The sequence below is a fragment of the Dromiciops gliroides genome, chromosome 2 (genome assembly GCF_019393635.1).
Source record: "Dromiciops gliroides isolate mDroGli1 chromosome 2, mDroGli1.pri, whole genome shotgun sequence".
NCBI lineage: Eukaryota > Metazoa > Chordata > Mammalia > Microbiotheria > Microbiotheriidae > Dromiciops > Dromiciops gliroides.
The window spans coordinates 358,865,115-358,890,575 of NC_057862.1; the positions used below are offsets into that span (position 1 = coordinate 358,865,115).

At 44.5% G+C, this 25,461-nt stretch overlaps 1 protein-coding gene across 3 annotated transcripts in view; it reads left to right on the forward strand.

The window, feature by feature from the left end:
- Window positions 1-25,461, forward strand: part of TOX2 (TOX high mobility group box family member 2) — a 349,367-nt gene that overhangs the window by 300,555 nt on the left and 23,351 nt on the right. For all 3 annotated transcript variants that reach the window (XM_043980270.1, XM_043980269.1, XM_043980268.1), the window contains 2 exons: window positions 3,355-3,594; window positions 9,311-9,538. In XM_043980270.1, the coding sequence (XP_043836205.1) occupies window positions 3,355-3,594; window positions 9,311-9,538 (468 nt within the window). The remainder of the gene's footprint in view (window positions 1-3,354; window positions 3,595-9,310; window positions 9,539-25,461) is intronic.

Sequence of the window (25,461 nt, forward strand, 5' to 3'; positions counted from 1 at the left end):
CTAATCTAGAGAAAGTCATTCCTAGACCTGCAAGGGAGGCTGGAAAAATCCCTGTGTTTCCTCTTCCCATAGTGCTATAAACATGGTAAACATCAGCAATTGAGGGGAGCTGGGGGAGGATAATAATAACAGTTATTAAAGACAATAATGGAGCAAATAAAGTACTGGGCTGAGAATCAGGAAGACCCAGATTCAGATCTCATTTCTAACATTCACTAGCTATATGATCCTGGGCAAGTCCCTTAACCTCTTTTGAGTTTGAGTCTGATGTTGATGGAGGGAGTTCCTGCATATGAGAGTTCCTCTACAAATCATAGGATTATAGATTCAGATTTGGAAGAGACCTTAGCATCCAGCTAGTTCAACCTCCCTCATTTTGCAAATGAGGAAACTGAGTCCCAGAGAGAAGAAATCATTTACCACAAGGTCGAACAACTAGAGTGTCAGAGCAGGGGTTGTAGCTGGGTCTTGAGTCTAAAGTCAGTGGTTTTTCCTCTGTACCACCACTCTTGACTCTCTAGGAAGTGCAAACTCCTTAAAGATGTGGATTGTTTGCACATTTTGTACCCAACCTGTGACTTCCTTGGTATAGGGAAGCTTCCTCTGTCAATGACTATTGGTACCTGTTCTGCAACTTGTAGTCTTAGAGAGCTGACCAGAGCATTGGGAGGTCAGGTGGTTTGCCCAAGGTCACACAGCCATAGGCAGCAGGGGCAAGACTTGGACCCAACTGCTCCTGCCTCGGAGGATGACCACCCTTATATCACATTGCTTTGCACATTATAGGTACTTAATAAAGGAATTGAATCTTTGTTGATTAATTGATGGCACTGTAGCAATTGACACCCCCAATCCTTCACACATATCTCATTCTGATGGATTGGGCCTCTTTATCCTGAGAGAAGAAACATATTTCAGGCCTCTAGCAGTGCTGAGGGATGGAGTGAAGTGGGCAGATCCTGGCATCTCCTAACACAGCCACCCCCCAGAAGCTTGACCTTGATTGAGGAAGTCATCGCTTCTTTATGTGGCAGTCTGAAAATGTCACTATCACTATAGGTTATTGAGGCTAACTGGTGGATGATGGGCCTGAACCAAATTCTCTAGGGAGCTCCAGGTGCTTGGGGATACCCCTGAGCCTTGACTTCTGGGAGCAGACCCACAGCCGGCCACCCTGTACATCCTTTGGTCCCTCTGTCAGAGACATCTCAGGCTGAGTAAGCAAGCCTTAAGCCTGGCCCAGGAAAACACTTCTCAGTTCCGGTTCAATAAACAAGCTATTATTAATCACTTCCACTGGGAAGATAGGTGTTTCGATAGATAGAGCGCTGGACCTAGAATCGGGAAGACCTGAGTTCAAATCTGTCCTCAGATGCTTACTAGCTATGTGACCTTGCAAGTCATTTAACCTTGATCCACCTCAGTTTCTTCATCTGTAAAATGGGGGTGATGATAACTCCTACTTCCAGGGTTGTTGTGAGGATCAAATGAGATGATTATAAAGTGTTCGGCACAGTGTCTAAAACATAGTAGATTCTGTTTAATTCTCTTCCCTTCAATCAACAGATATTTATTCATATCTGTTCTGTGCTAGACACTTGGTTAATTGCTAAGGGAGGGGAGGGGGAGTAAAGGAAGGGAAAGGGAAGGTAGGGAAGCAGTCTTTGCCCTCAAGTAGCTTGCATTCTAGTGGGAAAGACAGCAGTAAATCCAAGTACATGTAAGATATCTGTAAAGTCAAAAGAGAGTACACAAGGAAGGGAGGGTGCTAGCAGCTCCCCAGCTGCTATTAGTCACTTAGCCTACATGGGCCTCATTTTCCTCATCCACCAAATGAGGAAATAGGACTAGCTGGCCTCAGAGTCCTTTCCTAGCTCTAAATCTGTGCTTGTATTTCTGACCATCAGAGGTCATTACGAAGAGCCTCCTGCATAGATAGGCCTTGAGCTGAGTCTCTGACTAAGAGTCAGAGGTGAGAAGGGAGAGGTGCACAGGACAGTAAGCACACAAAAAAACTTGGAGATAGAAGATGGAGCACATCCAAGGAGATGCTAGCCACCCAGCCTGGCTTGACCGTAGAGTTTAGGAGGAGTGTTTTCAAGAGCTAGAAAGACAGGAAGGGAGGAGGTTGTAAAGAGCTTTGAGTGACAGACAGAGGAGTGAGGTTTATTTGTTTCTAGAAGGAATAGGGATTCATTGAAGTTTATTGAGCAGGGGACGATTATGGTCAGATCTATGCTTAAGGAAAATCATTTGACAGCTGAGCAGAAGATGAATTCAAGAGCAGGGAGACGAGGCAGGGAGACTAATAGAAGACTGTTGCAGCAGTCCATGAGAGAGGCAAGGAGGGCGTGAAGAAAGCACTTTATAAACATGTAAGCCTTTATTATTAGCCTGGGTAGCCTGCATGACCTTTTCAGTCTGGCTTGTGGCTGGGGGCCAGCAGTGTTGTATGGAGCTGACCCAGAGCCAGACTACTGAGGTACAGAGATGACTATGTAAAGGTTGCTAGTGACCACGTCCCAACCAGCAATCTGGCGGGGCAGGGGGCGGGGAGGGGGAAGTTGCACTGACGTACAGCTATCTAGGTGGAAACTGGCCTCAGCTCCGACCCCTCCATCTTTATTTCTTCCTTCCTTTCTTTCTTTCTTTCTTTTTTTTTTTTTGCAGGGCAGTGAGGGTTAAGCGACTTGCCCAAGGTCACACAGCTAGTAATTGTCAAGTGTCTGAGGCCAGATTTGAACTCAGGTCCTCCTGAATCCAGGGCCAGTGCTTTATCCACTGCACCACCTAGCTGCCCCCCTCCATCTTTCTTTTGTCCTGTCGAATTCAAAGTCATCATTGCTCCATGGCTTATATAGGGTAATATACAAGCTCCTCCACTTGTTATTTAAAGCCCACCAGGATGTATCCCCAATCGATAAAGCAGTGTAATATGGTGGAAAGAATGCTGCATCTGAAGTCGGACCTAGGTTCAAATCCCCACTCTACCATTCACTAGCTGGGTGACCTTGGGCAAGTCACTTAACCTATATGGGCCTCATTTTCCTCATCTGCAAAATGAGGGAATTGGACTAGCTGGCCTCAGAGTTCTTTCCCACCTCTAATTCTATGCTGCCATGATCCTGTCAGCCGGCAAGGGTCCAAGGACAGCAGGATTGTTGGGAGGCCAAAAGAATGCTTCTCGTTTGACCCTTCCCATTAAATACAGGGCTCCCTCTGAATAAGGAGGGCTGATTTCTGACCATAAGCTGAAAGTTTGGAACTCAGATTCAATTCATCCTTATGATGTGTGTTTTACAAACCCATGGAAAAATACATTTTTAATTTTAAAACATTGTTCTCCTAACTCAGATCCAGGAGATGGTCCATGCAGAAGCTTCGTCCTACGACTCCACCAGACAGGTGTCCCTGCTCAATCGCCCCACGATGCTGGCCAGTCACATGAGCGCCCTCAGCCAGTCCCAGCTGATTTCACAGATGGGAATCAGGAGTGGGGTGAGCCATGGCTCCCCATCACCCCCAGGAAGTAAATCAGCTACACCATCCCCCTCCAGCTCCACACAGGAAGAGGAGACAGAAGCACATTACAAGGTATGAACAGTCCCTTCACTGAAGGTCACAATGAGGAACCAGGGGCTTAACCTTTTCAGGCTTATTATTCATGAGCCCTCTTTACAAACTCCCCCTACCTGCTGGTGACATTCCCCTCCCTGAAATTACCTTATTATTATGTTTATATTTTTATATGAGCATATATTATCTCTCCCTATAGAACATGAGCTCGTTGGGAGACAATATAATTTTTATCCTGGTAACCCCAGAGCCCAGCACATAATAAGTGTTTAATCTGATTGGTTGATTAAGAGAAAGGGGATAGGGGGCAGCTAGGTGGCACAGTAGATAGAGCACCGGCCCTGGAGTCAGGAGTACCTGAGTTCAAATCGGGCCTCAGACACTTAATACTTACTAGCTCTGTGACCCTGGGCAAGTCACTTAACCCCAATTGCCTCACTTAAAAAAAAAAAAGAGAAAGGGGACCAAGATCTTTTCCTGTTTGTCTGGAAAAAAATAGCGGGGATAAAAGTAGAATTAGAGAAGGATGAGGGCAGAGAGATGGAGGGAAAGAGGGGGAAGTGAGAAGAGAGAGAGAAAAGGAGAGAGATAGGGAGGGAGGAAGGCAGAGGAGGGGGGAGAGAGATGGAGAGGAGGAAGAGAAAAAGAGGAGAGAAGGGGAGGGAAGAAAAAAGGGGGGAAAGAAATTTACATGATAACATTGCTGTATATTTAAAAGGAATAACAAATTGTGCCTAGCAGATTTGCAGTTCCATGTGCAATCATCTTTTTGTTATACTGTGTTATGGAAATGCTTATTTTATTCCATAAATTAAAAATAAAATAATTTTTGAAAAAAGAAAGAAAGAGAAGGGGGAAGAGGGAGAGAGAGAATAATCATCAGATCATAGCAGTCGGTTTGATGATCCTGAAATCACAAGAAAGCTGAGCAGAGGCACAGAGCTGAACAGGAACTCAGAAGAAACATTGGCCCAACACAGAGAGCATTTAGTGCCTTCTCTCTGAATGTCTGTGCCGGCACATGCTCCAGTCAACCAGTGTTGACATACACATTGGTGTAATACCTGATGGCTCAGTTTTGGAATTGTTCCCCTAACCTGCATTTCTACCCCAACATACCAACCTGCACCCCCACCAAGCTGTGTAAGTGAATGCTAGGCTAAGTGACTCCCTACACCCTACACCCCTTTAAAACAACCTCAGGAACTCAAATCCACCATTTTCAGATGTACTATTGTATGGGTGGGTTATATATACATATATATGTGTGTATGAATGCATGCATATGTATGTGTGTAAGTCCATGAGCATGTATGTGTGTGCATGTTCATATATGTGTATGAGTGGATGGATTATATATGTATGTATATATGTGTATGAGTGGAGGTACGTGTGTTATATATTATATAATATACATAATTATATATTACATATCTTATATAAATTATCTATTATCTATTGGTTTTATATTATTATAATTATTTCTTGCTTATTCATGTATGGCTTATATAATCATATACACAGACACATGTGCTTCAAAAATATGGTCTTTAATCAGTTTCCACTGGACCCTAGTGAAATATAGCAGAATGCTAATCTGCCTTTCATTACTCCCCAGGCCAGGTTTCAACAGGAAGTGTGGCCTCGCTGGGCTGTTACAGGGAGGGGAAGGAGATCATACATACATACATACATACACACACACATACATATATACACACATACACACATGTGTGTGTGTGTGTGTGTGTGTGTGTGTGTGTGTGTGTGTGTGTGGTGGTTGGAGGGACACAGCAGGCTTCAAACTAGCTAGTGCTTTGTCCAAAACCTTGTTCCAGGCCCGTCCTACATTTTTCTAATCTTTCCTAGGCCAGCTTCATCCCACAAGCCCGAGGAAGCACACTGACATAGGGTTGCAGGCCTGAACAGGCCTCATTAAATGATGCACAGAAAGGTCAGCCAGAGGCCCCAGGGCCAAAGAATCAGAAGAGTTGGCTGGAACTTGGTGTTTGAAGCACAGCCCTGAGAAATGCTGATGATCATTGGAGGAACTTTTTTTTGGTATAAGATGGATCCAACAAGATTAAGACAGAAAGGAGATGCCGCCCCACCCCACCCCAAGCTCCCTAATGTCTGGGTGAGACTAACTTAGGCAGTGCTTCCCTTAATAAGGTACCCTTTCACCTCCAATGACTTTAATCCAAGCTCCAGCCTGGCAGGCTTAAATTAAATACATTGGTTGGCTTCTCTGCACATTCACTAATGGGCAGCTGTCCATTTGACAAATGCTACTCTCCTGATGCTGGGCTTAATGATCAGGCAAAGGCTGATGAACAGAAAATATTTGCACAGCTCCTGATTTGGCCCCTAAAATATAGCCTCTGGTACCAGACAGTGTTGTAGCCACAGACCTGAAAACTGGAGGGAAACTCAAAAGATCACCTGGCACTACATCCCCCCCCCAACTCTCTCTGTGTCTCTGTCTCTGTCTCTTTGTCTCGCTGTATTTGTCTGTGTGTGTCTCTCTGTCTCTATCTCTCTCTCTTTCTATCTCTCTGTCTCAGTTTCTCTATATCTCTGTCCTCTGTCTTTCTCTGTCTCTGTCTCTGTCTCTCTGCCTCTGTCTCTCTCTCCCCAACCCCTGTTTGATGGCAGATATAATCCCATCCATTTTGCTCTAAGGCCCGGAGAGGTCTTACATACAGCTCTTATCCAGGTCACACAGATTATAAGTGACAGAACCAGAGCTGGAACCCAAGTTCCATGGGTCCTAATGCAATGCTCTGTGCCCCATGCTACACAGTACTGAGAACTCTGCCCTCAGTGTACACTGAAGAAGCTGTTCTCTTTGTACCTTCACTTTGTTGGCTAAGTGGTTGTTTGTCCATGGAGAGGCAGCTAGCATTGTAGACAGAGGGCTGGGTGAAGGGACAGTGAGCATGTTCTTTACCCTCTCTTTTTCCCATACTGTTTACTGCCCAAAGAGACAAGGCCCTCAGAGTGTGTGCAGAGCTGGATCTGGGCTTTCCCCAAAGCAGCTCAGGGTCCAAGTTGAATGCATGGTACTTAGTACCATGGGAAGATGAGCACAGGGATTTGACACCTCAACTAAAACATCTTTCAGTTGAGGGCACCACAATTGTTCTCATCTCTTGTGAACTACAGGGTAAGCATTGATTCTTCATGCTCCCTCACCACCCCCACTCCCCACACACACACACACACACACACACACATTTCCAATCAGTTGCCAAATCTTGTTTATTTTACCTCTACGACATCACTTGCATCCACCCTCTTCTCTCCACTCACACAGATCCCACCCTGGTGCATGCCCTCATTACCTTTCACCTGGACTATTACAACAGCTTCCTAATTGGTCTTTCTGCCTAACTCTCCCCTCTCTAATTTATCCTCCACTCAGCCGGCAAATTAATCTTCCCTAAAGCTTGGGTTTGAACATATATGTCACTCCCCAAAATGGCAAATCACTCCATTATTTCTGCCAAGAAAAACCCAAATGGGGTCATGGAGAGACAACACAACTGAAAAAAAAAAAAAAAAGACTTAACAACAACAAAAATCCAGTAAACTAAGGGCAGCTGGGGGTACAATGGATAGAGCGCTGGGCCTGGAGTCAGGAAGACCTGGGTTCAAATTTGAACTTAGACACTTACTAGCTGTATAACCCTGGGCAAATCACTGCCTCAGTTTCCTCATTTATAAAATCAACTAGAGAAGGAAACAGCAAACCGCTCCATTATCTTTATCAAGAAAACCCCAAATGGAGTCACAAAGAGTTGGACACAACCAAAATGACTGAACAACAAAATCCAGGAAACTCTAGTGGCTTCCTATTACCATTAGGATCAAATATAAAATCTTTTATTTGGCTTTTAAAACCCCTCCCCAATTTACCACACACACACCTCTTTCCAGTGAACTTACACCCTCCCCTCCACACACTTTTTGATCCAGTGACACTGGCCTCCAGAGACCTGACCTTCCTTGCACAGGATACTCCATTTCCCAACTCCAGCCACTTTCACTGAAATTCTCTTCCTCCTCTTAACCTGACCTCTCCAGCTTCCAAGTCCCAGATAAAATTCTACCTTCTATAAGAAGTTGTTCCAGATCCCCCTTAATTCTAGTATCTTACTTCTGATGATTATTTCCAAATTATTCTGCTTATATCATGTGTGTACATAGTTGTTTTCTTACTGTCTCACCTATGTGACTGTAAGTTCCTTGAGAGCAGGAACTGAATTTGCCATTCTGTATATCTGAATCACTTAGTCCAGTGCCTGGCGCATGATAGGTGCTTAATTAATACTAACTGACTGATTACTTTGGCAGTCTTATGATACCACTACTCTTCACACATCCTAGTCTCTAAGCAAATTGTCCTTATTATTCCTCATATATGTTCTTCAACCATTTCCCATCTTCGTATCTTTGCATTAGCATGCCTCAGGCCTGGAATACACTCTCTCTTTACTGCCTACCTTTTGGAATCCTTTGCTTCCTTCAAGTTTCAAGAACCACCTTCCCCATGATACTTTTCCTTGTCCTCCAGTTGCTCCTGCCTTCCCCACCCAAATTACTTCATATCTATCATTATATATGATATACCTATAATATCATATATATATACACATACACATACATATATATATATATATATACACACACACATTTACTTATATATCTATTCATTGTGGTCTACCCCAATAGAATGTAACCTTGAGGGCAAGAACTGGTTCACTTTTGTTTATCTGTAGTGCCTAGTATATATTTTTGTTGTTGTTCAGTCATTTTTCAGTCATTTCTGACTCTTTGTGACCTCATTTGGGGTTTTCTTGGCAAGGATACTGGGGTGGTTTATCATTTCTTCCCCAGCTCATTTTAAAAATGAGGAAACTGGGGCGGCTAGGTGGCACAGTGGATAAAGCACCGGCCCTGGATTCAGGAGTACCTGAGTTCAAATCCGGCCTCAGACACTTGACACTTACTAGCTGTGTGACCCTGGGCAAGTCACTTAACACCCATTGTCCTGCAAAAAAGAAAAATGAGGAAACTGAGGAAAACAGGATTGAATGACTTGTCCAAGGTCACATAGCTAGTAAGTTGTCCAAAGCCTAATTTGAATTTAGGTCTTCCTAACTCCAGGCCTTGCACTCCACCTATTGCATCATCTCACTACATATATTAGGTATTGATTAATTGATATAGAGAAACCAGTTAACTCCCGGAGGAGTCCATGGAGGTATCTACATAATAATACTGTGGATCTAAAAATGGAAGGATCTCAGATTTCATATAATGCAACCTTTTCACTTTACAAATAAGGAAACTGAGACCCAGGTAAGTTAAGTGACTTGCCCAAGGTCACACAGGAATTACGCATCAGAGGTGGGATTTGAACCCACATCCTCTGATCTTAGAACCAGCATTCTTTAGCTGTGTCATGGTACCCGAGGATTTTGCTTAATAAGCCCCTGGGGGCAGCTGGGGGCTTTACTTGATACTGCTGGACACCAGGGGTTTTATCAGGCTATGAAGACTTTGTAGGCTTCCCTGTTGACATAGCCAGGCCAGAACCAACTTCCAGGTTTTTCAGAGGATTAAGTCTGTGGTTCCCCCCAAGGTAGAGCCAGGCTGAGCCTGAGCTGTCCCCAGCCAAATTCTCACTGACTGCAGTGCCTAACACCATGTCTCCTTATTCCCCAAACAGGTCACTGGAGAGAAGAGACCCTCCGCCGACCTGGGCAAAAAGCCCAAGAGTCAAAAGAAGAAGAAAAAGAAGGACCCCAATGAGCCCCAGAAGCCCGTGTCAGCTTACGCCCTGTTTTTCAGGGACACACAAGCAGCAATCAAGGGACAGAACCCCAATGCCACCTTTGGGGACGTGTCCAAGATTGTGGCATCCATGTGGGACAGCTTGGGAGAGGAGCAGAAGCAGGTGAGTCATTTGTTCAGGTGAACACTGTTAAGTGGCTTGGATGGAAAGGATACTGGCAGAGGTGGGCCCCCCTCAGGAATGCAGCCCTGAGGGAATGGCAGGATATCAGGGCAGCCAGGCTCACTCCTGTGAAAAGCAGTGTCTGAGGGGCAGGTAGGTGGCACAGTGGATAAAGCACCAGCCCTGGATTCAGGAGCACCTGAGTTCAAATCTGGCCTCAGACACTTGACGCTTACTAGCTGTGTGACCCTGGGCAAGTCACTTAACCCTCATTGCCCTGCAAAAAAAAAAACCAGTGTCTGGTGCCTAGGGGACAGGCCTGGAGGAAATGTGTCCACCTTCCCCTAGTCATTCCCCAGTGATCCCAGCCCCCGGCTTCCCTACACACCTGGAGCCTTCCCATATCCCCTCCCCCAAAGGATGGGGTGAATGCTGCTATATCAAGCACATAATATCAGGTTTTCAGCCAATACCCTAATTTCCCAAAAGAAGCCAAAGTACAGACCCATGGGACTACCTAGTGCCATGCAGCATCTTTGAGGAAAAGTTCTTTTCCTTTGAGGGTTAAACAGTCAGAAATAAAGGAAGACAGAGCTTTCAGAGAAGGAACATTTCTCAGACCTCTCTCTCCATTAAAATTGGCTCAAGGGCTAAAAAATGGGACAAAACTAGGCTGACCAGACATTTGTAGGCAACTTCCTAGAAGGTATCAGGAAGTTAGAAAGGCCACAGAAGCCACACACCCACAAAATAAAGAATGTCCTTAAAAAACAGTTTGTGGTTGGAAGTGCTTGGATAGAGTCCTGGCCTTGGAAATGGGAAGAAGACAAATTCAAATCCTGCCTTGGGCATTTACAAGCTGTGTGACATCGAGCAAGTCACCTAATCTATCTGAGCCTCAGTTTCCTCCTCTGTAGAATGAAGGGATTGACTCTACATCCATTGAGGTCCCTTCCAGGTAGAAAATCTATGATCCCACATCTGATGTACTTGGTTTGCTCTTGATCTGAATGGATCAGTCAACTTTATAGCCTAAAAAGGAAAGGTATATATAAGAATTAATAGATGTACTGTTTATCATAAGTGAGTGCAAGTAGTGCTAAAAACCCCAAAGACATAGAAGGATAAATAAAAAGAGATGGCTGGAAAATCATGTAAGATAGCGACTTTTCCGAGGGTTGTATCATTTTTATGAGAAGTCATAATGGCCCATTCTACAGCCATTACAGGTCATAGTATAAATCTCTGCTCCATATTGGACAGAAGAAGGGGAGGAGGGGATGCTCCCATCTTTGGGGGGCAGCAGAGTAGATGACAGCTTCTGCCTCTCTGGTCTTGCCTCCACCCCACCCCACCCCCCTTCATTTCCCTGCTTTCTGTAAGCCTTGTCCAAGACAACCCAGTTTGGAGTCTAAAATACTAATCCTCAGTTAGTCAGTAAGTCGAGGTCGAGGACTAAGCCAGAAAGTACCATTGTGTTCCGTGCCTCCTTCACTCTGGGGTGCCCTTACCCTCCACAGTGATGACATGCCCTACCCTTGGTAGATGCAGAAGCCAGAGGCGATCCTTGTTGAGCTTTAATCCACCACAATTCAAATTCATCCATGCTGCAAGAATGCTAGGGGTAACACTAGAAGCCTTTTGCTGGTGACTATAATCCATCAATCAATTAATAAGTGTTGATTAAATACCTACCGAATGCCAAGCATTGTGCTAGGCACTGGAAAGACAAAGTTCTAACCCTTAAGGGGCTTACATTCCATTGGAGGAAACAATATGTACGAAGATAATTATAAACAAAATTAATTGTTGTTGTTCAGTCGTGTCCAATTCTCCATGACCCTTTTAAGGTAACTGAGGTAAACAGGGGTAAGTGACTTGCCCTGGGTCACATAGATAGGAAGTGTCTGAGGTCAAATTTGAACTCAGGTCTTCCTGACTCCAAGCCCAGCACTCTATCCACTATGCTGCCCTTACAGCAAATAATTTCCCCAAACAATATTTGAAATAGAAAAGTGTGTACTGGAATGGGAAGAGCACTGAGCTAGGAGTCAGGGAGCTGGGTCCTTGTCACTGCCCTACCACCCAATGTATGATGAGACCAGGCAGGAAGAAGTTACTTCCTTTTAATTTCCTGTCTGCTCATCTATGCCTTGAGAAACTATGAATGCCATTGAATTATGATGACCACACACTAGTGACTTTTTCCACTCACAAAGTAATGAACTGCTGCACCAAAAGAGTACCTTCCTATTGCGACTGCAGTGGGGTTACAGTGGAATTTCACCAGGGACGGTCAGTCATGGTCCAGACGATCAAGGCCAGATGGTGCTAGTCTCAGAGAAGCCCCATCTTAGGGCTCTGGCAAGGTGATTTCTAGAGGCTGCCCTGCACATTGTAAAGGGGATTGATGGCTGCTGTGTTGTAATTAAAACTAGACCACTTAAACATCCTGCTTATCACCTTTGCTAACTGACTATTTTGCTTAATCTTTAAATAGCCCTATTTCTCTGTTTCTAATTGACTCAGTACATCACAAGTAGGAGGCTTCTCTGCCTGTGCCCTGACCGGTCCCCATCTGCACATTTCTCCTGATGTCATCGCCCCTCCCCCCGCAACCCCACTGACAGTGGGACCACCAGCCTTGTGCCGCAGAGCTGGACCATTGTTTGTAAGACTCCTTAGTGGGGATCTGCCATTTGTTACTCAGAGTATCTAAAAGGGACCTTACAAATCCCCTAGACCAGAGGTTCTCAACAGTTTTTTTGTGTCCTGGGCCCCTCGGGCAGTCTGGTAAAGCCTCCAGACCCCTTCTCAGAATAATGTGCTTAAATGCATAATAATATATTATGATATATTATATAATCATATAAAACAGGATGCTAATATATATCCTAAAATAATAAAATATTATTTATATTATAAATTTAAATAAAATTTCTTCATGTTTATATGTTTATTATTGCAAAGCAAATTTGATATGTTGACATAAAAGTCAATTTTTTAAAAAAAGTTTATGACTCCAGCATAAGAATACCTACTCTTGTCCAGTCCCTTCACCCTACAAAGGAGGAACCTAGGGCTCAGAGAGGAAGGGATTTGCCCGGGGTCACATAGCCAATGTCTGTCAGAATTTGACCCCTGACTTGTTCAGCTTCTAATCCGAGACCATTTTCTATTGCAATTCATTGCTCTCACGACCCAGTGTTCTTTCCCCAAATGAAGAGGGGGTGGAAAGGGGAAAGGAACAATTCTCGTGTTATATTTTTAAATACACCCTGAGAAAAGCCAATCCAAGTCAATAGACATTTCTTTTCTTTTCTATTTTTTTTTTAAGTGAGGCAATTGAGGTTAAGTGACTTGCCCAGGGTCACACAGCTAGTTAAGTATTAAGTGTCTGAGACTGGATTTGAACTCAGGTACTCCTGACTCCAGGGGCAGTGCTCTATCCACTGCACCACCTAGCTGCCCCAATAGGCATTTCTTAAGAAGCAGATGCTAAACTGGACATTTGGGCTACAGTGACAAAACAAAGATAATCCCTACCCTCAAGAAGTTTACATTCCAAAGGTAGGAAATGACTCCAGCCATTTGAGTACATGAAATTGCTATGTCTGTCATAAGGAAGTCCCTTTTGTGGACCTCAAGTCCCTTAATGGGCACCTCAGCCTTTCTCTTTAACTTAGACACGGGAAATATGTCTGGCTAAGTAAATCTCCACTTTAGGCACTTGGGCAGTCACATCCTCAGATGTTCAATCACACTGGGCAGTGTGTATATCTTATGAGGATTCCGAGTCTCCTGAAGAAAGGCATTTCCACAGATGAGATCAGTAGGCCCCATTCCTCTTGGGGAAAAAAAAAATCCAGAACACAAACCTTCCACCCAGCCCCAGCTCCTACTAACCTGGGGCCAGCTCTGGGAGGGTCTCTATCTGTCCTGACAATTGAAGAGAGGTATTCTGGGAGAATGTTGGTTCTGGAGTCAGGAAGACCCGAGTTCAAATTCTACCCACAAGACATTTAACTATTTGTGTGACCTTGGACAAGTTATATGACCTCCCTGAGCCCCCATGTCCTCATGCTTAGCATAGGGCCTAGCACACAGTCAACACTTCATAAATGTTCAGTGACTGATGGAAGAAGGTTGGCCAAAATGGCCTCATAGGTCCCTTCCTACTGTAGATCTGCATTCCTCCTCACATCACCATTCGTGGCCTCAGTTTCCTCATCTGTGGAATGGGAATAAGAAGCCCCACCCTTTAGGTTAGTGTTAGAGAGTGGACCTGTGATTTCACTGGATCCATAGTCTTGGAAGGTTGCCTGAGGCCCCGGGAGGATCAGTGTCCTGCCCAATGTCACAAACCCAGCATGTGTCAGAGGAGGGGCCAGATCCTAGGCTGGCACTCTATCTACAGTGTCACGTGGCCTCTCTCGGTTGTGAGACTGAAATGAGATCAAAACTGGGAAGTACCCCAGTACCATTAAGAGCTTAATATTTTCTTTTTGAATTTCTCATTTAAAAAAAATTTTTTTTGAATGAGAGGGATAAGAAAAGTATTAAGCCCCCACACATTTAAAGTGCTTGACAGTTTTGTTTTGTTGTGTTTCAAATCATCTCTCAGCCTCCTGTTCGAGGGGGTGGCCGGCTGCCATCCCCGGAGGCAGCAAGAACTAATGCCATCCTGCAGCCAGCTAGTTGGCAGAACTAAGAATGCCATTGCAAGCAGAGTATAGCACCTCTAGAGGCCCTGAGAAGAGCCAAATACAGCCCGCAGGTGCTGGTTCTATTCCTGCCTGGGAATAGTTAATCCCAACCATTTCCCCAGCCCTGCCCCCTTCACCTCCAGAGACAGATCTGCCTCTTCTGCCCAGGACTGGGACAGGGGCCCCTAGAGCAAATTTTCCTGTTTTCTCCTGGCAATAAAAGATAGAAAACAAAGGTTTCTCCCTCCCCTGCCAGAGCCTTTTCTGCATTTCTCCTGGGAACACCTAGAAAAGGAATTCTCATCTCTTCCCACCCAAGGCTTTTGGCTGGGGAGCGGTCCCCAAAGGAGCAGGCTGGTTAGGCGTAGGGGCCCTTGGCCATCTAGAGCCCCTGGGGAAGGAGTCTTCTTTCACCCTCTAATCCTGAGGGGCTCAGTCATCTAGCCTTGGCCAAGGTGAAGAGGGAGAAAGGATCTCCCATCTCTCTCAGTGGGAACTTTGCACATTTTCCACATATTCCTTCCCAGTCCCTGTACGGTGAAACCTCGTTCTCCCTCTGACACACTTGTATCTAAACTCCTCATTTCCTGCCTGTTTGTATTTCTGTTGGTTGCCTGGTGATTTGCTCTTGCTGTGGATACTGGTTTAGAAAGCTCCCCGCCCTTGGGTGCTGTTCAAGGACACCTGTTCTGAGACCCCACAGTTCTGCCTCCCCCTCACACCTGGGCAAGGGCCATGGTACCCCTAGGGTCACATACACTCACCATCCTGCCCGCTCCCTTCTGTGGTAGTAGCAGGGCTTATTCTTTAGAGACCACTGGAGAATTCACTAATAATAATAGCTTGTCTTTCCATAGCACTTTAATGTTGATAAGGGGCTTTCCTAATAATAACCTGAGCCTCAGTGTTCTCATCTTTAAAAAGGGAATAATTAACACCTGCCTCAGGGATTGTTGTGAGAAGCAGATGAGATCACATATACGAAGTGCTTTATACATCTCCAAGCACTATTTAAATATATCTTTTATTATTATCATTAAACCTCATAAGATCCATGACTTTTAAGTAGTAAAATGTGAAGCTCAGAGAGAACTTATTACTTATCCCAGGATACACAATAACCCCAACTTGAGTCCTGGCCTCCATGTGACTCCAGGTCCATGCCAGCTGAAACAACATTTCTATATTTCCTGAGTTTGGCCTGCCCTGGGGGCAGAAACTCTGTTTTACTGAGAACTAAACATACTAAATAAGCTCAATTACCAAATAAAGTCCCCACCTTTAGTGCCCCACAGATGAATCTATGGGATGTTCCCTGTTCACCGAGGCCCTGTCTCATGGATGGGCAAGGGAAGCTTCCTTGAAAGACATTGCTCTCTGAAGTCACAGATCCAGTGCTCAATAGTTCCACCCTGTGACCACAAAAGGTCAGCAGTTAGTCAATAAGCTTTTATTTAGCACCTACTAGGACCCAGGCACCAAAAGGCAGGCAATCAACACATATATTAAGCACCTACTATATGCAAGGCACCGAGATAGAGGAGTCAACACCCATTTATATGGCACCTAAGTACTATGTGCCAGGAACTATGCTAAGCACTGGGCTATGCAAAGAAAGGGGAAAATAATCCCTGCCCTCAAGGAGCTCACAGTCTAATGAGAGAAACAATATGCAAACTACATACGAACAAGCTAAGTAGAACATAAATGTGAGATGATCAACAGAAAGAAAGTACTAGCACTAAGGAGGACTGGAAAAAGTTTGGCGCAGAAGGTGTGATTTTAGTTGGCACTTAGCTGGGAGGCCTGAAGAGGTAGAAGGATTCTGAAAGATCATCTTGAACTCCCAGGCACCAAGAGCAGCAGAGCCCAGGTGTTCCCCACCCTCCGTCAGGGACCTCGGTTAAGTCCCCTAATGGTCAATCACCTCCAGGTGTGGACCGCTTTACAGCTGACAAATGCTTTCCTCACAATAGCCCGGTGAGGTAGGCCCTGCCAGGATGATGGCTACCATTTTGTAGTCCTAGAAATCTCTCTGTGGTAGAACACGGGAAAACTGAGACACCTGCAATAGGAGGATGCCTACTGTGGGGAGAGGGACAGGAAGTGGCTCACCCAGGGTCACAACACTAATAAGAGGCAGGCCCGAAACCCCTCCCTCTGATTCAAAGGCTAGGGCTCTTCCCACCACAGCCCACCCGGCCCCTGCTTCTTCAGCTAAGACCTGGGGACTTGGCCTGGAAATCAATTGGCCAGGTTACTAGGTTGGATTAAACCGTTTAACTAGAACTACTAAACTACTACTAGAACCTAACTTCTAAAGTAGAAAAGTTGCCTCTACAACATAGGAAGATATTTTATTTATTTGTTTCAAAACTGATATTAAAAGGGGGGGGCGGGACTTGGGTTTGCCCTTACTTAATCAGAAAATTAAATTGACCCAGACCTCAATTACCCTGATTAATCAAAGTGAGACTGTCCTAGTGTGAGCCAGAGGCAGGAACAGCAGGAGGCAATTACCATAGGATACAATCATTGATCTTGAGTAGGGAGAGACCTTAGAGGCCCAGTAGTCCTACCCCCATTGTCCAGACTAGGAAATCAAGGTCCAGGATGTTTGAGTGACTTGCCCAAAGTCACACAGGTCATAAATGTAGTGAGTTCTCTCTAGACTCACTCTCTCAGAGCCAGGCAGGCTTCATGGCCCCCTCAGGGTTCTAGAGTATCTCGAGAGGTTTGGGGTTACCATTGCCTCAAGTCCTCATGGGCAAGCTCCTCAGTTCCGTTTAACGAGCTAACATCAATTACATTTTACAAAGGACTATTTACTTCAAAGATGTAACAAGAAGAAAAGTATAAATAATTTCCCCCCCCCACCCCCCAACACTTCAGGCATATTTTTCCCTGTCTCATCTTGGTCACTGTGGAGAGTAGGCTCAAACTTAACTCAGTTTCTATATAGCATCCTTCCCACCAAGTTCATGTCTACATGTAGCATGACTTCCAGGTGAGGCCTGTCTCAGATACCACAGGGTTGGAGTCTAAAGGTCACTCCTGAAAGTCATGCCTTGGGGGCAGCTAGGTGGTACAGTAGATAAAGCACTGGCCCTGGATTCAGGAGGACCTGAGTTCAAATCCGGCCTCAGACACTTGATACTTACTAGCTGTGTGACCCTGGGTAAATCACCTCTCCTCATTGCCCTGCCCCAAAAAGAAAAAAAAATGAAAATGAAAGTCATACCTTGCTCCTCTGGGCAACAATGCTAGACTGGCTACAAAAATCTAGATATTGGGACACCTTGGTGCCCCTCTTCCTCCACCTGAAACAAAAGGACAACTACCCCTTGGTAAAGAACCCAGGCCTAAGCATCAGAAGTGGGATTTGAAACCAGGTCCTCTGACCCAGAGCAAGTGCTCTTTCCATTGTACCACACAGCCTCTCCTTAAGATGCCTTGCCATTGACCTGCCTCTGGCTTGTTAAGGTTTCTTTAAGCTCTTGATCTAGGGGCAGATAGGTGGTGAAGTGGATAAAGCACTGGCCCTGTATTCATGAGGACCTGAGTTCAAATTTGACCTCAGACACTTGACACTTACTAGCTGTGTGACCCTGGGCAAGTCACTTAGCCCCACTTGCCTCATCAAAAAAAAAAAAGACAGAAAGAAAGAAAGAAAAAGAAACCTACTTAAGCTCTTGATCTTACGATCTTATGATTTCCAAAGACCTGGCCAGCTCTGACATTCTATGCTTTTCTCCACTGATGAACCCATTTCAGCCAGCTTTTCCCTCAGTTAGCTGTCACAGACTCCACTTGGATGGTACATGCTTCACTATAAGGGTAGTGTGTTACTATGAAAGCTGAAGGTTGTGTTGAATAAAATTCAGAAATTATTTTGAAATTTGAAACATGAAAATTGCAAATGCAACGTCTGCTTCTAGAGACTCATCTGCAGAAGACATGGACAAATTGAAACACCCACAAGAGAAGCCCCCAGTGGTGACAGGGACTGGAGAACGTGATATGGAAGAATCAGATGAAGGAACTAGAGATATTTAACTTGGAGAAGAGAAGACTTAAAGGGAACAGTCATTAAATATGGAGTCATAGGGTCTGTGTTCAAATCCTAGCTCTATTGTTAGATCATTTCAGTCATGTCTTATTCTTTGTGACCCCATTTAGGGGTTTTCTTGACAAAGATACTAGAGTGCTTTGCCGTTTCTTGTTCCAGCTCATTTTACAGATGAGGAAACTGAGGCAAACATGGTTAAGTGACTTGCTCAGGGTCGCACAGCTAGTAAGTGTCTGAGGCTGGATTTGAACTCAGGTCTTCTGTCTCCAGGCCCAGCGCTCTATCCACTGTGCCACCTAGCTAAAGGCAATATCTTTCCTATAATAGGGAAAGAACTGGAGACAGTTAGTGAGACTCCAGAGAGCAGATTTATGCTTATAATAAAAAACAGCTTTTTCAAAAACCAGATGTACCCTATGGTATCATGAGCTGCCTTATAGGGTAGTGAGTTTCCCATTACTGGAAGTGTTAAAGCAGGAACTGAATCACACACACACACACACACACACACACACACACACACACACACACACCCATCAGAAAAGCTGAAGGGGAGATTTTACCTTTCCGCTACCTCACACCCGGCTCGTAAGAGAGCATCTCTTCTGAGTGGGCACCCTTTTATCCCCTCCCTGACCCAGGAAGCAGCACATCCTTTGAAGAAGAAATTAAGACAGTCCATTAAAGTCAGGAAAAATCATAACTTTGGGAGGCGGAGGGGAAAGAGAGCAGACTGTGGGGTGCACCACAGGGCATGTTCCCTGGGCTCTGTCAGAGAGGTTTAGGGTAATTGTCTTCTCTAATTAGCTGGTTATCAAACATGAACATTTCATTACGGTGTAATGTCTCTGCTGTTTTGCTGAGACAGAGAGTGTCAGGATTATGGCTCCGACACATGCTTCTCAGAGCTCGGGTATCTATCTTTATTCCCGATCACTCACCATGTTAGCAGCTCCCCCTCCCCACATCACAGTTAATGACACCAACTGCTTACAAATAAGGAAAGGAAATCAGCAGTCACACATGGCAGACTTCTTTTTAGGGGAGTACACACTTGTACACTCAGAGGCCGATATGCATACTTGAATATACAGGTGCACACAAGTGCATGCCCAAATACACTCCCATGAACACATCGGGTCATAGATTTAGAAACGGGAACAGATCTTAGGGGCCATCAAATCACTTAACCTTAGTCTCTAAGACTCTAAGTTACAGGTGAATCGCTGATCCCCATTGGTGGAAGTTCCCCACCCTAATTAAAGTCTCTCAGACTCCCCACAAAAAATATTTTTATACACACACACACACATATACCACAGATGCATACATTCACCTCACTGATGCGGTGGAAAGAGCACTGAATTTAAGGTTCTGGGACCTGAATTTCAAATTTTAACTCTTCCACTTACTGCCTAGCCTTAGAGAAATCACTCAACCTCTCTGGGTTTCAGTTTCCTCACCTGTGGATTGAGGGGGTTGGACAAGATAGCCTCTTAGGGCTCTTCTGACTCTAAATCTATGTCCTATTTTCCTGTGATGGATGTGTATGTGCATATCTCACACACACCTGAACAGACAAGTAGAAGATGCTTTTGTTTGTCTTTAAGTCCTTTTAATACTTTGGAAACTGGAATCCCTGAGAGAAAGTGTGACTTATTTGGAAAGAAAACTGTTCTGTCAATATTTAAACAAAAACTTGGATAGGACCCGGGTACTGGCTTGTCATCCTTAGCACCAAAACTTCTCTGCTAGGCTGTGAGGAATTCTTATAGTACTATCAAGGGAAGCAACAAGGACGTTCCTATTTCTTTGGCACTCTACAGTTTACAAAACAATCAGCACCCCAGTTTTAGAGACAGTAATACTGATCACAATATATCATTATCATTAACCTTTCTATAACTCTTTCAAGTTTGGAAAGCACTTTAAATAAGTTTTCTAATTCAAGCCTCATAGCAACCCTGTGATAGATTATTCAGGTATCATTCTCATTTTATAGATGAAGAATCTGAGGCCCCAAAAGAAGTAGTGTGTCTCCATAGCTAGTGGGGAGTACAGCCAGGAACTGAACCACAGTCGCTTGGTTCCAGATAAAGGATTCTTTCTCTGGCTGTCCTCTGCCTCACCTACAAACTCCATAGCAAGATCATTGTACGTGGAAATGATCTCATTGATCTCTCTACATCCACATTAAGAACTTGTAGAAATTAGGATTTTTCAGCTTCTGTACCCCTAAATCCACCTCCACCTTCTCTCTCTGTCTCTCTGTCTCTATCTCTGTGTGTCTCTCTCTTCCTCTGTCTCCATCTCGCCATCTGTCTGTCTCCCTTGTTCTCTCTGTCTCTTGTCTCTCTCCTGTCTCCCCCTTTCTCTGTCTATCTTTCTGTCTCTATCTCACTATCTCTGTTTTTGTCTCTAACTGTCTCCCTCACTCTCTGCCTCTCTTCTCTCCTCTTCTGACACTCTTTGTCAGGCCCTAATGACAGAATTGCGCGACTCCCCTTTCCCTTTCCTGATATCCGGCCAAGGACAGAGAATGGCGTTAGAAAGAAGGAGGAAGCCGCCTCAGACACTTGACACTTATTAGCTGTGTGACCCTGGGCAAGTCACTTAACCCTCATTGCCCCATTTAAAAAAAAAGAAGAAGAAGAAAGGAGGAGGAAAGAAGCATTTAGAGAGCGCCTTCTCCGTGACTTCTGCACTCCCCTCTGCTCCTCAGATGCCTCTGTGCTTTCTAAGTCCAATTTCTCTCCAAACAGCAGCTTCCCTCATCTCCCCCTTTCCCTGCTTCCTAGCAGCCACATGCAGGACACAGAACTTGTGCCCACGTTCCCAGCTTTATCTGTCTCTTCTGAACAAGTATCACCATATTTAGGGATGTATTGTATATATTATATATAGTTATATTATGACTACCTCATGATTTAGGGAAGGAAATTTGTCTCCCTGCCTTTTATGTGAAATAACCTAGATAATTCAATCCAATTCAACAAACATTTAGTAAGTATCCACTGTGTGTCAGGCCCTATGCCAGGTGCCAGGGATTTTTTTAAACCAGATTTAGGGTAGCACTGATTTAGGGAACTCCCTCTAACAACAAATATTGGCACCTTCCCTGAAACACGGAGTCTTGGGAAGATGCCTGGCACATTCTATGGTTATGTGACTTACCCAGGGTCACACGGACTTGAACCCTGACCTAGAGGCCAGTCCTCAGGGCTACTTTAGCACTTTGCCTTTCAGTTGCTGAAAATACAAAGAAAAGCATGAAAATAGCCCATTCCCTCAAGGAGATCCCATTGTACAAAGGAAATAAACTTTCCTTCTCACCTCCCAGGTCTCAAAGAGAAAGCTGTGATGACCTCTCTAGGTCTCTGGAATTCTTCAGGGATCAGGAGGAGAAGGCAAAGGATGTGGGTACCATCTTCTAAGTTCCCAAGGGCTTGTTCATTCCCAAACAAGTGGCTACATAGATCTAAAGATGGAAGGGATATTAAAGGCCACCTGATTGAACCCCCTCACTTTTCAGATGAGGAAGTCAGTTAATAAGCATTTATTAAGTACCTGCTATGTGTCAGACACAGTCCTAAAAGCTGAAGACAAAAAGAGGCAAAAGACAGTCCTTGCTCTCAAGGAGCTTACAATCTAATGCAACAAGCAAACAAATATGTACACATAAGCTATATACAAGATAAATAGGAAAATAATTCACAAAGAGAAGGCACTAGAATTAATAGGGGCTGGGGAAAGCTTCCTGTAGAAGGTGGGGTTTTAGTTGGGGTTTGAGGGAAACCAGGTGATCCAGCAGGCAGAAGTGAGAGAGAACATTCCAGGCATGGGGGTCAGCTGGAGAAAACAGCCTGGATGTCAGTGAAGAATATATGGAGGAGGGGGTAGCAGGGAGTCTAGAGTATAAGAAGACCAGAAGGAGAGAGAGTGGCATGAGCTAGGTTATAAGTATTTGATCCTGAAGGGGATAGAGAGTCATTGAAGTTTATTGAGTATGGTGGGATTGTGGTCAGGCTGCACTTTAGGAAAATCACTTTAATGCTAAATGGAGAATGGATTGGAATAGGGAGAGATGGGGCAGGTAAACCCACCAGCAGGCTAGTGGAGTAATCAAGGCATGAGGCGATGAGGGCCTGCACTCTCCAAGGAGAGAAGGGGAAGGATTCACACAATATTACAAAGGTAAAGACTGACAGGCCTTGGCAACATCTTGGATATGGGGGATGAGAGTGAGAAGTTAAAGATGGCCACCCCTAGGTTGTGTGCCTGAGGGACCAGGAGGATGATGGTGTCCTCACCAGTAATAGAGAAGTTTGGAAGGAGAGAGGGTTTAGAGGGAAATATAAGGAGTTCAGTTTTGGATATGTTGTATTTAAGATGGCTCCTACTCATCTAGTTGGAGATGTCTGGAAGGCAATTGGAGATGTGACAAAGAGGTTGGAGTTTGTTGGAGAAATAAACCAACACCAGGGGCTTTCTGCATCTTCTAAATCCTTCCCAAACAAACCTAGGACAATGCGCCCAGGAGATGCTGACAGCCTGGAAGCATTTACATCCCCATAAAGAGACTAATGACAGTGCCAGCAGACAAATCACAAATTGTCCCCCCTCGATTTCAATATGACACCAGTGCCCACCATGGGAAGAAATGTGTCTCTTCCTTCCCAGACAGCCCTAAATCTATTAGCCAGCGATCTTTTCCTCCCCCTGGAAGTCTTACTCTTTATGTATGAGGAGACTTTCAAGCACCAGCCTCTGTAACCCCACTTCTTTAGAAGAAAGTCAGAGATGCAGAGTCATACATAGCAGAGTTAGAAGGGAACTTAGAACACAGAACAGAACGTCAAAACTAGAAGGGACCTTAGTGATCCTCAAGTCCAGACCCCTTTTTTTTCCCTTTTGTAAATGTTTTATTGGAGCCTTTGTTTTTATACTATAGTCTTTTCCCTCTAAACTTCCTTCTCATGAATGCTTCATTGTAACAAAGAAAAACATTTAAGCACAGTCATCTCAACCACATGTGATGGTGTACACCACATTGTACATCCATAGGCTCCCCCTCTCTACTGAAAGACCTAATTCATTTTTTTAATGTGAATTCCAAATTTTCTTCCTCCCTCCCTTACATCCCCCCTCCCTAAGACAGTAAGAAATTTAATATAGATTATAAATGTGCAATCATGTAAAACATTTCCATAGAATAATGTATGCATAAAATAAAATATATGAGATTACAAAGGAAAACAATTATATTGAAATATGGTTATCAAAATATCTTTTGAAAAGTTCACAAACATCCCAGCTTAAGAACTTCTAGTAATGAAGAAAGCTGAGTTTACAGCTAAGTGGTGCAGTGGATAGATTGCTGGGTCTGGAGTCAAAAAGATTTGAATTCAAATCTCTCCTCCCAGGGGCAGCTAGGTGGCACAGTGGATAAAGCACTGGCCCTGGATTCAGGAGGACCTGAGTTCAAATCTGGCCTCAGACACTTGACACTTACTAGCTGTGTGACCTTGGGCAAGTCACTTAGCTCTCATTGCCCCGCAAAAAAAAAAAAATGAGTCCTCAAATCTGTCCTCTGACACTTACTAGCTGTGGGACACTGGGCAAGTCAACCTCTGTTTGCCTCAGTTTCCTCAACTGTAAAATGGGGATAATAATAGCATCTACCTCCTAGGGTTGTTGTGAGGATCAAATGAGATAATAATTGTAAAGTGCTTATCACAGATGTGCAAATTTAGAGACATTTCCACTCCAGATGTTCATATTTTATCTGTGCCCAACTTGTGGTGGAGCCTTCCGAGCTCATGTTGGTCCGATCTGCCAGTCAGATACACTATACCTTGACCCCAACATAGTTGATATCATTTTGATCCTCTTTGAGAAAAAAGACAACAACCAACCTGGCACATAATAAGTTTTATATAAGTTATTATTATATGAGAAAGTTACATTTCAGCTAGGTGGTGCAGTGGATAGAGAGCTGAGTGTGGAGTCAAAAAGAATGAGTTCCAATCCAGTCTCAGATACTATCTAGCTGTGTGACCCTAGGCAAGGCATTTCACCTCAGTTTGCCTCTGCTCTGAAATGGTGACCAAAACAGCACATAACTCAAAGGGTTGTTGTGAGGATCAAATGAGGTTGTGTGCTTTCAAACTCATAACAGTGCCTGGCACACAGTCAGCGCTTAATAGATACTTGCTTCCTTCCTATGCATTGCTGGGGGCAAAGGGAAAGGGGGCAAAGTAAAAAGGGCAAGTAAACTGAAGACAGAGATGGAGAGAAGGAGGCCAAGGTTAGAAGGTGGACGAGAAAAGATGGGTGTGTGTTCCAGGCTCTGGGAGATAACTTGTGCAAAGGGAGAGAGAAATGGAAGATTCTGTGTGAGGAAGAGCCAAAAGGCCAATTTGGCTGGAGTGTGGAGTCTGTGAGGGAAGAAGAGCGGATGGTAAGGCTGAGGCCAGGCTGTGAAGGACTTTAATGCCCAGAGGAGTTTGGTTTTGCTCCTAGAGATAATAAGGAGCAATTGGAGTTTACCGAGCTGGAGAGTGATAGGGCCTCACCTGTGTTTTAGGAAAATGACTTTGGAGATTCCAAGAGACTTGAGGCAGATTAGACATAGGTTAGGTCCATGGCTGTAGATTTTAAGCTGGAAAAGATCTTAGAGGCCAGTTAGTCCAAACCCTTCATTCATTTTACAGATAAGGAAACTGAGACCCAGAGAGGTCTTTATCTATTTGCTTAAGATCACATAGATAGATAATAGGCAGCACACAGCTCACTTGAACCCTGGTCCTCTGTCTCCAAATTCAGTGCTGTTCCCACTCCACCATACTGCTTCTCTCTCCTGTGCTCATTGGTTCTGATGCCTTGACTTTGCTCTCTGCATCTGTCCCTTTACTCCCACCCCAGCAATGCACCAGAGAAAGCCAACTCATCCTTGCTGCAGCTGGTCATATTTCCCCAGCCTTCTATGGAATTGAGGTGCAGTAGTTCCTATTCAGATGTAGCACAGATACCCTCTACTGGTACCTATCATAGTTGCAGGCAGAGTTAAGAGTCTGAACCAGAAAGGATCTTAGAGATTTTTTAGTCCGCCCCCAACCACTAACTTTATTTTACAGATGGGAAAACTG